At 40.8% G+C, this 13,960-nt stretch overlaps 1 protein-coding gene across 1 annotated transcript in view; it reads left to right on the forward strand.

Annotated features, from left to right (window-relative positions):
- Window positions 1–290: 290 nt before the first annotated feature.
- The window catches only part of TAMM41 (TAM41 mitochondrial translocator assembly and maintenance homolog), a 49,828-nt gene continuing 36,158 nt past the window's right edge, over window positions 291–13,960 (forward strand). The window contains exons 1-4 of the mRNA XM_036101295.2: window positions 291–699; window positions 3,191–3,373; window positions 5,767–5,859; window positions 13,578–13,728. Coding sequence (XP_035957188.2) covers window positions 565–699; window positions 3,191–3,373; window positions 5,767–5,859; window positions 13,578–13,728 — 562 coding nt within the window. The 5' untranslated portion in view covers window positions 291–564. The remainder of the gene's footprint in view (window positions 700–3,190; window positions 3,374–5,766; window positions 5,860–13,577; window positions 13,729–13,960) is intronic.

Raw genomic sequence — 13,960 nt, forward strand, 5'->3', positions numbered from 1 at the left:
CATATAAAGTGTACAATTTTATGTTAGATTTGTGGATTTCACCTCATTAAAAAATGTTCTGCAATACACATGCATGATTTTATAGCCATTTACTGAAATGTGTTTGAGTCCAGAACAAAAACGGATTCTTAAGGCTCAAAAGCAGTTCAGTTAGCTGACACTCTCCGCACCCCTGTCTCCAAGTCACTGGTCCGCGCGGCCAGCCTGCAGCGCGCTCCTCCGACCGCCAGGGGTCTTCACGGAGCCCTCGCGTTCCCCACCCGCGGAGGAGCGTCTTCTCTTGCGCCTTTGAAGCGCGTATGCACGCGAGAGGCGTGGTTGGGCCTGCCGGCCACCCGGGCCTTGACCCTGCGCTTCTCAGGCTTCGGCTGGCGCTGGCCTGTGGTCCGAGTCCTCACCCGTCCCTCCAGTTCGCACCCCCGGCTGCAGCCTTGTGCTGTCCGGGCCGGTCCCCGACTTCCATCTCCCCAACGTTAACCGGCTGCCCCAGTATCGGTTCCCCGGCCCGCTGTCCTCTGCCCTGCCCTGCTCCGCCAAGGGTCCCTGTCTCTGAGCCTCAGCCCCATGTCGCTGCAGGCGCTGCAGAGCTCGGGGGTGGCCTTCCGCAAGATCCTGTCTCATTTCCCCGAGGAGCTGAGCCTGGCTTTCGCCTACGGCTCCGGGGTGTACCGCCAGGTGGGGCCCAGTTCAGACCAGAAGGTGAGCCTGGCCCCGGGGCAGGCCCCACGCCGGGAATCGGCCTGTTCCCACGACGTCCCTTTTGCCGTAGATCCCTCCAGAGCCCTAGAGCTGCTCCTCTACTCTGCGCACTGCACGTATCAACTAGCAAAATACAACCCGTAGGAAAGTGTTCCTAGTATAATGACATCATGAGCTGAGTTTTGAAGGATAAGTAGGGGCCCACTTCGGTCTGGAACAGGAGATGCAATTATGCGGAGGGCAAAGCTGATGCAGAGGCAAGATGGAAGACAGGAAATATTTGCCTGGTGCTGGTTCAGTGTGCTCAGCCTTGTCTGATAATTGGCGTTTTCTGAGAAACTTTAAAATGCCGATGCCTGGGTTCCACTTGTGCAGATTCTGATTTACTTGGTCTGGAATGAGACTTGGGGCTTCGGGAATTTTAAAAACTTCCCTGGTGATTCTAATGCGCAGCCAAATTTGAGTCTCATCTACAGCTGTGGGAGAAAGTACAAAATGATGCTCCTGACTTCAGGAAGCTGACGGGTAGTTGTAGGGCCAGGGCAGATGCAGTGAAGTTACTTACAAAAGTTAATGGGTGACCAGTATATTTACCCACGCTAAGGACATTTAACAAGAGTCTATTTAGGACCAGAAGTTGTTACTCTTCAAAGTTGCCTGACTGCAACAGCAGTGAGGGTACAGTTTGCCTTATGATTGCAGACTTTTTTCCCTGTAAATAAAGGGGAAAAAAGTTTGCTTCCAAGGTGGAAACAAGATTCAAGACATAGAGCAGTGGAGTGGCAGGCAGATATTTTCATTTAAATGAGGCTGTTACTGACTTTCTCCACTAAGGCTTTAGAGCTTTTGCTAAATTAACAAAAAAAGCAAGAGTCTAAATAGAGATGTTTTCTGGTGAACCGTATTTTTACTTGCTGTAGTTCATGCACAGCCTACCAATTCATTGTCATCTTAGTTTATTAAACTAAGGAAATGATTGAGATAGGGCCTCCTGGCTTTGGACACCTGACTGTAATCTGTTTTTAGGTTAAAGTTTGTTCACTTCCTGGTAAGGCCGTCTGTACTGTTGCTTGGATTTCTGTTTCCCAACTATACTGTGTTTAAGTAATACTTTGCTTTAAGTTGACAACATATGAAAAATTATAGATGGTGGGTATATAAGAAATTACAGATTATTATAGGCTAGTTATTTTTTCTAACATACGTTAACATAATTATACATTTTTTAAAAACATGTCCACCCTAAATCTTAAGTTTCACCAGTGGTTTATGGTTTTTGAGAAACTTAGAGCCTCCTGATTCAATAGCCACCTCTTCATTTTTCCATGGAGATTTTCCTTTGGGTAGGCCTGGAGGAACCCTTCCCTTTCCCTGGCCCTCATTCCCTACAAGATAACAAGTCTTAGAGATTCCAGCACCAAGTCTCAGATCAGTCCCTACCCTCAGTGCCTCACTTAATGTCTTTTCATTTCTCACCCGGAGTTTTGCTGTTAGCCTCCTGTGTGGTTCCCCACCTTTAATCATCCTTCCCTCCGGTGAGCGCTTCTGCAGGAAAATTTTTTAGCATGGCAACCCAGCCTCCCTTTCTGGACTCCCTTGGTTGTGTTCTGTTCCAGCATATCAAACTAAATGCAGCACCCAGAACATGCCTAGCTCTTAAAACTACAAGAGTGCTTTCCTTTAGCAAGACTCCCTTCCCTTCCCCCTATACTTCCACCAAGCCTGCTTAACTCTTGCACATTCTTCAAGACTCAGATTTATCAGATAAAAGAATGTAATTTCATAGCAAAATTTCTCATTTCTGTTCTGACCCCATTCTGAGTGAAATTAGTACATTTTGCATTCCTCTATCAAGTTCATTTAGTGATAATTTGTCTATTCTCCCCAGTAGACTTTCTTTACCTCTACCCCAGGATCTATCAGAGCTCCTTGTAGGTGCTCAGTGAGTGGTTGGAGAATGGGTAAGAGTTAAAATAACTTATTTCCTATGACATAATGCTTTTCAGAGCTTATCCATCCTGTGTTATTTGAGCTGGAAGAAAAGTGGAACACATTTAGCTACATTTAGATGAAAGCCATGTGGCATAAGGTTCAGCACTCAGAATTTGGAACCAGACTCTGTCTGCCACTCACTAGCTTTGTGTCCATGGGCATGGTTCTTACTCTGTGCCTTGGTTTCCTTTCCTATAAAATCGGGATAGTATCAGTACCTACCTTGTAGGATTGTTCTGAGGATAGAATGAACTACGATACATGTGAAGTATTTGGAAGAGTGCCGGCAGGACAATACATATGGAGGAAGCATTGTTATTACTGTGCGTGTTGATGAAAACAAGCTCAGACTGGTTCCAGAGACTTGCTTAAATTTCTGATGACAGCTCAGGTCCTCTATTTCTTAATCATAATGGCATAGAATTTTAGAGCTTTCCACTCTATATAGATGCCTTTCGAGGAATTAAAACTAAAATCATTCTCTTTTCTTCATTCCCAGAATGCCATGCTGGACTTTGTTTTCACAGTAGATGACCCTGTTGCATGGCATTCAAAGAACCTGAAAAAAAATTGGAACCATTACTCTTTCCTAAAAGTTTTGGGGCCCAAGATTATCACCACTATCCAGAATAACTATGGTGCTGGAGTCTACTATAATCCATTGGTCATGTGTGATGGTAGGGTAAGTGACTTTGGATGTTTGTCTTAACTTGGGCGGTTATTAAATGTTAGAATACCAGCTGACTGTATATGTTCTTGCAGTCAGGAAACGTTCACATTCCTGCTGGATAAAGGTGACTGAGAAAGACTATCTTTAATTATTGCCTTTGGCCAGTGCTTCTCAAATTTGAGTGAGCATCAGACCTCCTAGAGGGCCTCTTGGACACACAGATTGCTAGGCCCCACCCCAGAGTTTCTGATTCCGTAGGTCTGGGGTGAGGTTTGAGGATTTGTTTGTTTTTTTTTTTTTTAATTGAGATGTAATTATATAACATTGTGTTAGTTTTGGGTGTACAGTGTAATGATTTGATGTATGTATGTATTGCAAGATGATTACCACCACAATAAGTTTAGTTAACATTCATCATCACACATAGTTACAGTTTTTTTTCTCTTGTGATGAGAACTTTTAAGATTTACTCCCTTAGTAACAAGGATTTGCATTTCTAACAGCTTCCAAATCATGCTGATGCTGCTGGTCTGGAAAACACGCTTTGAGAACCACTGGTTTGGTCAATGGGACGAATACTCAGGCCCACTAAGGATGAGGGTATCACAGGTAGTCAAGAGCATGTGATGCCATGCGATAGGAACCTCTTGGTGCCAGCAAGTGGGTAGAATTTGAGGATGCACCCCATCTCCCTGTTGGAGAGCAGATAAGAAGCACAGATCCCAGCCGAGGGCTGGCTGACGGCAGGAACCCTGCCGAACTTTCACACAAAGGGGCCCAATCTCTAAGAGAGCTGCCAAGAACTGGGCAGGACTGCAGCCTAAGAGGACCAATGGGGGACTAAGTCATATACCCCCTAGAGATGAGCTGGGCTGCCATTGACAGACAGGTTCCAGCAGCTGTGCCGGTTCTGCTCTGTGCTGCTGATGGCTTTGAGAAGTTTTCCTTTGATGTGCTGATGAATCACCTGAGGATCTCGTTGAAATACAGATTATGATTCAATTGGTCTGGAATGGAGCTTGAGATTTTGCATTTTTTGATGAGCTCCCAGGTGATGCTGATACTACCAGTCAATGAACCAGGCTTGGAAGGGCAGGAGGTTGGAGTACTGACTTAGGAAGGATTTTGAAGACCTGTCTGAACTTGGCAGGAATGAGTACTCTGATTGATTGGTGATGTCTGTATAGCATTTGGGCCAAATGTTTACTTTTCTGGTTGAGGTCTAATCCTGCTCCAACCTGCATTTTGCAGTTGGGGAAATGAGGATTCAGAGAATGGACATGACTTCCAGAGGTCATGTAACTAGTTATAACATGAGAGGCCCCTCCAGGGGGCCAGGGGTGTTTCCATTACTTCCCAGCTGTTATGTGCCTGCCTTAAGAAGGGCTTTCTGCTGTATTGTGTCCAGATTGGAGGGAAGATGGTGGCTCAGTGCAGTTTTCCACATCTACTTTAGTCATGCCAAACACGTAGCTTTGTTCTTTCTCCATAATTAGTATTATGCTGAGCCTATCTCTAATTAGTGGTTTCAAACAATATTACAAGCTCCAGTAACCAAATGTTGGGGCATAATTATATGCCAAAGGGACTGTACTTTTTAATTGAAATTCTTTAGCTACTTTTTAGATATTTGTAGCCTGAGAAGGCTGTTTGGATACTGAAGTTTAGCAAAGTGAGTCTGAAGTTATTTGTTGAAGCAAATGAGATTCTGTAACCTGGAACAACTACATTCAAGGTTTGTACAAATTGCTTTTGAAATGAGCTTGGCCATAATTCCATGTGTTTAGCTCTGATAAAGATGTTTAATTTTTGGATGTGGCTTTGTAATTATAAAAGTGTTGGAAATACTTAATAGTGAAAGAGAAATTCACCACGTAAAAGATGTTGGTGAAAACTTCTACTTAAAGAAAATGTCTTGTACTCTGTGATGAAATGAACATTGGAAGCCCAGACCGACATTCAGGGACCTGGTTTTTACTCAGCTGCTAATGGTGCCACCTTGGGCCCACCATTTATTAGGCTTATTTCTCAAATGAGAAGTAGGAACTAGATCTTTGCTTCTCAGACTGTCTGTGGTGCAGACCCAGTTTTTATTTTCAATTCAGTGAGGACCAATATGTGCTAGATAGCCTCTAAGAGCCCTTGTGCCTTTAACATCACAAGAGCCTGAGTGAAGATAGTGATCACTTGAACTCGCATCCCTGAGGGGACAGATCAGTCTTGGAAACTAATCCTTTGTGAAGGATTTTGGTGGAGATGTGTGTTTTCACAAGGCAGAGATTTTAAGTGGCTTTGGAAATCAACGTGCTATTCTGGTCAGAAATTTTTTTCCTTATATTTTGCATTTGCAAAAGCAACAGTGTGGTATTTTGCTCTCTTTCATGCCCATGTCTTTTCTTTTCTAGCTTATCAAATATGGGGTCATTAGCACTAACATTTTGATTGAAGATCTCCTCAACTGGAATAGCTTATATGTTGCTGGACGACTCCAAAAACCGGTGAGCAAGTGTCTTATTGGCTGCCACAGTTAGGGATGTCTCTCCTCTGAACCGCACCCTGCTTTGATCTGTGTGATTGCAATGAGATGGAACGCCAAGAAACAGAAATGAATTTCAGACTCCTTTTACTCCCTATAGAATTTAGTGCCAAACAATATCCAGATATTACCCATGCTACTCCTGCCTTCTCTCTAAGGATACTCGAATTGTGGAATGGATAAAGCTCAGAGTCACTGCATTTGGGCTTGGGAGGATGGCAGAAGAGGTGCCCAGTGCCTCAGTGGAACCTCTGTCAGCATGACCCAGATCACCGTTCCAGAATGTAAGTGCCGTGGTGCACGCTTTGTCAGCCGTGCCTGGGACAGTGCCTGGGACATAGTAAGCGTTCAGAAAACATTTGTTGAATAAGTGAATGAATCAGGTAGTCATTCAGAAGGGAGTAGATTCTGATTCCCTTTCTTACCGTCCTCAGGCCAGTGGTGAGATCCTGTTATAAAGTCTTTCCTTCATTTAGGATGCTGCTAGAGGAGGCTGTGGGGGATAGGCTTCCCCCTGAGTTTTAATAGAAACAAAACAGGAAAAAAGTGGAAAGGACTTGAACTTTTTTTTTTTAAGATTTATTTATTTATTATTTTAGAGAGAGAGAGCGCGCAGGGGGAGGAGCGGAGAGGGAGAGAGAGAATCTCAAGCAGACTCCCTGCTGAGCACAGAGTCTGACTCGGGTCTCCCATCAAACAACCCTGAGATCATGACCCAAGCCGAAATCAAGAGGACGACCAACTGACTGAGCCACCCAGGCGCCCCAAAGGACTTGGACTTTTTTTTTTTTTTAAGATTTTATTTATTTATTTGACAGAAAGAGACACACAGACAGAGGGAACACAAGCAGGGGAAGTGGGAGAGGGAGAAGCAGGCTTCCCGCCGAGCAGGGAGCCCGACACGGGGATTGATCCCAGGACCCTGGGATCATGACCTGAGCCGAAGGCAGACACTTAACGACTGAGCCACCCAGGCGCCCCAGGACTTGAACTTTTGACATTGTATTTGCATATTATGTTTCTTTTTTTTTTGCAGATATATATAGCCTATTTTCTATGAAGGAGTCTTCATAGTTTAAGAACTATGCGAAATAGTAACAGTTGCTAATCTCACAGCAAGGAACAATTTTCTTTGTGCTGTTAGAGGGTCTCAGGCCCCAAAACAGGGTACATGGATTGTTCTCAAATGTCTCCCATAAGAGTGATTCTGCTGCTCCCCTTTTTGTCAGTTATGGCAAAAAATTAGAGATTTATACAAGCTTACCTCACTTGGTTGTGTCATAAAAATCTCTGTTGAGCAGCACGTGGGTGGCTCAGTCGGTTAAGCATCCAACTCTTAATTTCAGCTCAGGTCATGATCTCAGGGTCATGAGATCGAGCCCTGCCTCAGGCTCTGTGCTGGGTGTGGAGCCGCTTAAGATTCTCTCTCCCTCTCCTCTGCCCCTCCCCCCACCCAAATCTCTATTAATATACACGGGTGGTCACAGTTCTCTTGCCTTGCTTCTGGACTTAGAATTAATGGTGTAGCTCATTAAAACATCCAGAAACACTTGATCAGAGCAATAGGTATATGGGTATGTCCATATATAAAAATTTGTCAAGCTGTACCCTTTAGATTTGTGCATTTCACTATGTAATTTTTACTTAAGTAAAAACATTTTTTTAAAGATTTATTTGAGAGAGAATGTGTGTGCGCATGTGTGTGCAAGCGGGAAGGGGGCAGAGGGAGAGGCAGAGAATTCTGGAGCAGACTTCCCACTGAGTGTGGAGCCTGACTTGAGGCTCTACCCCGGGACCTTGAGATCATGACCTGAGCCAGAATCAAGAGTTGGCCACTCAGCTGACTGAGCCACTCAGGCACCCCAGTAAAACATTTTTTATTAAGTCCAGAAACAATAGGCTTACTGAAATAATTTCATATTTATGTAGATGAATTTCTCATTTCTAGGCTGGATAAAGATAATCCAGTAAAGCTGGATAATTAGTAAAATAATTGAATGAATAGAAATAATTGAAAATTTGTAAATATTAATTTTCCTTCCAAATTTTTTTCTTTCTTTTTTCTTTTTTTTTAGTTTATAAAATATGGGGGCACCTGGCTGGCTCAGTCAGTGGAATGTGCAACTCTCGATCTCGGGGTTGTGAGTTCAAGCCCCATGATGTAATTAGAGATGACTTAAAAACATAAAAAGATTTAAAAATAAAATAAAATAAATTTACAAAATATGTAGCTTAATGGGAATAGTAATGAAAGCGGAATTAGAAGCCTTAGGTCTTATTCATTCCTGCCACTTGTTAGCTGTTTATGTGAATTTAGGAAACTTGTTTTATCTTTTTGAACCTCAGTTAATTTATCTGTAGGATGGAGTAACAATACAGTACTTGCCCTCACAAAGGTGTTGACAAGTGGAAGCAGAATGATAAAGCCGGAAAGAACAGGGGTGTTTTAGAATCAGATGTAGGGTTTGGGTCCCAGCTATGACACTCCCCAGCTATGTTACCCTGCACCAGTGACTTAATTTCCCTGAGCCTTGGGACATCCTTCTCTGTGGATTAGGCTGACGACATCAACCTTAAAAGGCATTTAGGAAATGCCTAGATCTAAAATGCCTAGCACTTAGTAGATACTCAGAAAATGATCAATTCCTTTCTCTTTGTCCTTGCCTATCTCAGAGTTATTTTGAGATAAAATGAGATTTTGAATGTGAAAATGTTGTATTATTCTCTGTACTATGCTTTGTGCTTGGAATATTTCAATTTTTTTCTTTTAAATAAGCTTTAGAAAATGAAACGCCATGAAATCTCAGAATTTAGCACTGGAAATGACCTCAGATTTCATCTAAATGTCACATATCCTGATAAAATAAAAACAGCAATTCAAGACCAGTAGTAGCTGCTACAGTCATCTTGATAAAAACTGCATTTCTCAGCTAACTTGGGAAAGAAGATGTTATTGAGAACAATGACTGTTCTTCAAGCTTACTAAACTAATAACTCAAGAAAATTAGGCTATCTTAAGACTCATTTGAAAGTGTTGAGCATAACACATGGTAAAAAATTATAAATGGATGAATTAACTCTTTCACCATTAGCATTTTCCCTGTCACATGGAAATCACTGCTAATCAGAGAATTGTCAGTGGTAATGATCTTTTTAAACCAGTTATTTTTACCGCTAGATGGCAGCAAATAGTAATCAAACGTGAGCAAATCTGATGAAAAGACAGGGTTGGTAGCCTTGTGGACAAAAAAAAAAAAAAAAATAGGTGAAGGTCTTAGAATTGTGAGAATATGAGTACAAATTCTCTGTTTTTATATATTTTAAAAGAAGGAGGTATTTTAAATTATATTGTCTAAAGCTCTAAAATTGTCTTCCATATTGCAAATAGAACAGAATTTCTCAATTCAAGTCTTTAAAAGGAATATTCAGAGGGTGTATGGGAACTCTCTGTATTTTCCAGTCAGTTTTGCTGTGACTCTAAAACTGCTCTAAAAAAATAAAGTTTATTAATAATATTTTCAAAATATAAAGGAGTACCTTGCTTAAAAAGATGGACTTTCTGGAAAAAAATTGAGTGTAAATTAAATTTCTGTCATACTTTACCATTAACGTACCCCGTAATTGAGGTTAGATAAGTCATTTTTATTTCTAATGCAGCTTTAAGTTTCTGAGTCACTTACCAAGTCATTTTTCAAGAAAAGAGCCATGAAATTTAAAGTAGTTAATAGAATCTTGTGGCCAGTTCTTTTTTAAGTCAAAAGAACCCTAAAGTAATATTAATAGTCATTTCTTAATTTATTTAACATAAGTCTGGATTTTTGTATTTCATGTTGTTTTTAGTGTATAGATAATTTGGCTTGAATTTTTAAAGCATTCTCATTGACATACAGTAGTATTTTGCTACCTTGTTAAGAGGATTTTAATTTATTTTAATGTGTTCATTCCAATATTTTTTCTCTTTTATTTGCTAGTAATATAGCTTTTTTATAACATAAATTATTGAGATAGAATTCATATATCATACAATTCAACCATTTAAAGTGTACAGTGGTTTTTAGTATATTCACAGTTTTGCAATTATTATCATATAGTAACTTCATTGATTTACTTTTTGTGGCTAGAAAAATCCCAGTGGTATTATAGATCCCTGAAAGAGAGCTGGAAGACCTGACTTACTGGTCTTGGCTCTGCCTGACTGTGAGCAAAATGTTTGTGCCCCTAGCCTTTGAAATGCAAAATTTGAGCCATTAATTTACTTACTCAAGAGACAAGTTTCTTCTCTGTGGATACTAAAAGAATAAAAAAATAACACCACATTGCTGGCCCTGGAAGAACCCACAGTCCAACAGGTAGATGGTAAGGTTTCATCCAACTCGAATGTTCAGTGTTTCTTTTTTTTTTTTAAAGATTTTATTTATTTATTTGACAGAGAGAGACACAGCGAGAGAGGGAACACAAGCAGGGGGAGTGGGACAGGGAGAAGCAGGCTTCCCGCAGAGCAGGGAGCCCGACGCGGGACTCGATCCCAGAACCCTGGGATCATGACCCGAGCCGAAGGCAGACGCCTAACACCTGAGCCACCCAGGCGCCCCGAATGTTCAGTGTTTCTTCTTGGTCCTTAAGCAGTGACCATTTAGAAAAATTAACTTTTCTGGCCATTTGGAATGGAAAACTTCTATGGGAAGTGCCATTTGGTTACTGGTTGAGTGTTTGAAGGCTAGGTAGGGCCTTGTTCTTTGTGACTATAACTTCACTGTTTGCAATTCAAGGACTGTCTCCATGTGACTGTATTATAGAGGAGACCACGTGTGACTCTTTTTTTTCTATCTTGAAAGGTACTCACAAATCTCTCAAGTTGAAAGTCCCTTCAAGCTTTACCCCTTCCTCTCTCCAGTAACGATTTTCCCCTTGGCAGTGTTAATGCTATTTATGCGGTTCAGGTTGGGGCATTCCCAGTCAGATACAAACAGCTATTCACAAATCTGAGGACTTTCTTTTTTTCCCAGGCCTCTCTGGCAGTGTCCCAAGAGTTCACTGGCTTTTCACTCTGAACCACAAATAACAGTGCTGCCGAGACAAGTGCCTAGGTCACCTTACACTGGAGAGCCAGATCAGCACAGTTGCAGTCTTCTGAATTGACATTTTTCCTTTGAGTAAGGATGCTTTTATTTTTACTCTCTTAACCTTAAATAGCAAACAGACTGCTTTTTTACAACCGAAATAGAATGACTTTCTGGGAGAATAAGTGTATTGCTTTAAATAAGAAAATTTCCCCAAACTTACTCTCATTTGTTAGCATCTCAGAATAACTTCTGTTTTAACTGAGTTTCTGTAAAAGCCACCAAAAAGAGAGAGGACGAAGAATTATTGAGCAGGACCTGGTTGAGGATGAAGAACAGGAATTTGGAAGTGAACAGACTTCGTAGAGTGGTAGAAAGAGCTCTGGGTAAATCAGGGACCTACTACTGGTATGCCACTACTTCTCAAAGGAAGATCTTTTAACCCTCTGGGCCTCAGTTTCCCCATTGGTAAGATGAGAAGCTTGCCCTCCTAGATCTGTGATTCTATATGGAATACAAAGTTTGGGAAAGTTATTCAAGGAATGAACATAGGAGTTATATAGGAACTTCACATTTCTTTTAATCATCTTTCAAGATAAGAAGTTAACCAGAACAACAATAACAAAAAAGTTAACCAGAACAGATACCTAACTGAATGCATGAGAATAATTCAAAAAATTTAGAGCTGGATCTGCCAAGTATAAGGGTGTTACCCTGATTTTTGCCATCAACTCATTATGCAACATTGGGCAAGTCATGCTACTGGACTGCACCTTCGTTTTCCTTTCTGCAGATGATTGCAGTAATGCTAAACTCACCCAAGTGTTGAAAGGCTTAATTAAGGGCTATTAAGTGCTGTAATTACAAGGGAGGAGTTGGTAGTATTGAATAAAGTGGCTTACCTACCATATGAGAGGTTTGGGTATTATAAATATTCCCTTAGAAAAAAAGTAGGGACAAAAGAAGATAGAAGTTAGACTCTTAAGTTAATAAAATAGTTATGTTTTATACTGTCATTTTTGGCAATTAAAAAAAGAAGAAACTACTTTGAGACATACATCAGCCTTTCTCCTTGCTGTCTAATAAAATTCTAATTTAGTTTCTGATAGTGTATGCCTTTTTTTTTTTTTTGATAGTATATGTCTTTTAGTGCCATCTTAATTTTTCTCAGAAATCATCTTTATTTGACAGATAAAAGGCAACTTAAGCCTTGTTTTCTAGAACTGGGGAAGATTTGGTGACAGCACTAAATGGTTTACAGAAGGTGGATACATTTCAGATAGGTGAGGGTCCTTTTTAGGGATTTGTAGACTCTTTCCTTGTTTATAGACAATCAGTCAGAAGTGGCCTGACTGATTTAAAGCCTGATTAAGCCTGATGGTTTAAAAAGATTATACCGGGAGTGTAAATTGGCCCAGCCACTTTGAAGAGCCATTTGGCATTTCTGCTTCTAAATATATACCTGAGAGCCGTGGTTCTCAAAATGTGGTTCCTGGACTGCCTGGGAACTTGTTAGAAATGTACATTTTCAGGCCTGACTCAGGTCTCCTAGTCAGAAATACTGGGGGATGGGCCTAATAATATGCATTTTAACAAGCTCTCCCAAGTGATTGTGGTGCTTGCTAAAGGTGAGAATCTCTGGCCCAGGAAGCTTGTATTGCGCTCAAAGACACAGAAGGAAGTTCACTAACCAACAACCTTATCAATTTGATTCTGTTATTAACCCCATTTTACTGATAAGGAATTATGGCCATAGTCACAGAGCTAGTAAGAGATGGAGCTGGGTCTTGAACACATTTTCTTAACTACAGCGCAGTCTTCAAAACAGAGAGTCTCAGAACAGACTGAGCAATTTGTATTTTAATGGATTTGAGGAAAGTCAAAGAGAGTACCTTCTGCTGTGTATTCAGGAGAAAAATCCTTTTTTATTGATCAAGGCATTCACTAGTACATTAGGTGCTTTACATTTATTATTTGATTCAAACTTTGTAACAATTCTTTGATGCACATTTATTGCCATTTTATAGATGAGGACTTAAGTTCAGAGAAGTTAAGTAATTTGCCCAATTTCACACAGCTAGTAAATACCTAGACCTGAGCCCATACCTACCCCCAAACCCATACTGTTTCTACTGTAGCTAATTTCCTTTCCTTTTTTCCTTAGTCAGGTTCAAAATCAGTTCAAAATAAAGCATGAAGTGCTTAAGTTATATATGGATAAGGACAAAGGTGAGTTCTAAATAAAGAAGTAGAATGCCTTTGTCTACCATAAAATTAAGTAAATAACAATGAGATTATAAAATTTAAAAATACAAAATTTCCCAAAGGATGTTTATTTCATTTATACTAACTTCTTTTTTAAAACCCATGGAGAATTTCCTCATTTAAGAGAAATATTTATTTTGTTTTCTTTCCTGTATCATGATATCTTTAATTCTGGCATAAAACACAAACCCTTGGGATTGCTTATTAGGATAATAATTATTTCATGTCTACTGGCCTAATATTCCAAGATCTTCAGGGCTAAGAGTTTGGGATAGTTCCAGTGCATGTGTAAACCCATAGCTTGACCAATAGTCCACTTTGACATTTTTCTTCTAAATGTTCTGCTTTTTTGCAGGTAAAAATCATAGCAATGAATGAGAATGTTGCTCTTAGGTCAGCCCTCGATAAAAATCTGAAGAGTGCTGTGACCACAGCTTTCCTCATGCTCCCCGAAAGCTTTTCTGAAGAAGACCTCTTTATAGAGATCGCCGGACTCTCTTATTCAGGTTAGTAGATTTGGGCTCACGTCTTCTGCAGGAAGGAGATATGTTATTTGAAGAACATGCAAACAAACATCCTGCTCCTCACTCTACACTGGAGCTGCGGCCCCCCTGCTCCTGGGTCCCACCACTTCCTGTGCAGGTGACTGCAAGAACCCCATGATCTGCCTCCTTGCCTCCAAGGGCTCTTTCTGTCCACATCTGTATGTAGATCACCCCAGGATAGTCTTGTTGTTAC

This window comes from Halichoerus grypus, chromosome 1 (genome assembly GCF_964656455.1).
Source record: "Halichoerus grypus chromosome 1, mHalGry1.hap1.1, whole genome shotgun sequence".
Taxonomy (NCBI): domain Eukaryota; kingdom Metazoa; phylum Chordata; class Mammalia; order Carnivora; family Phocidae; genus Halichoerus; species Halichoerus grypus.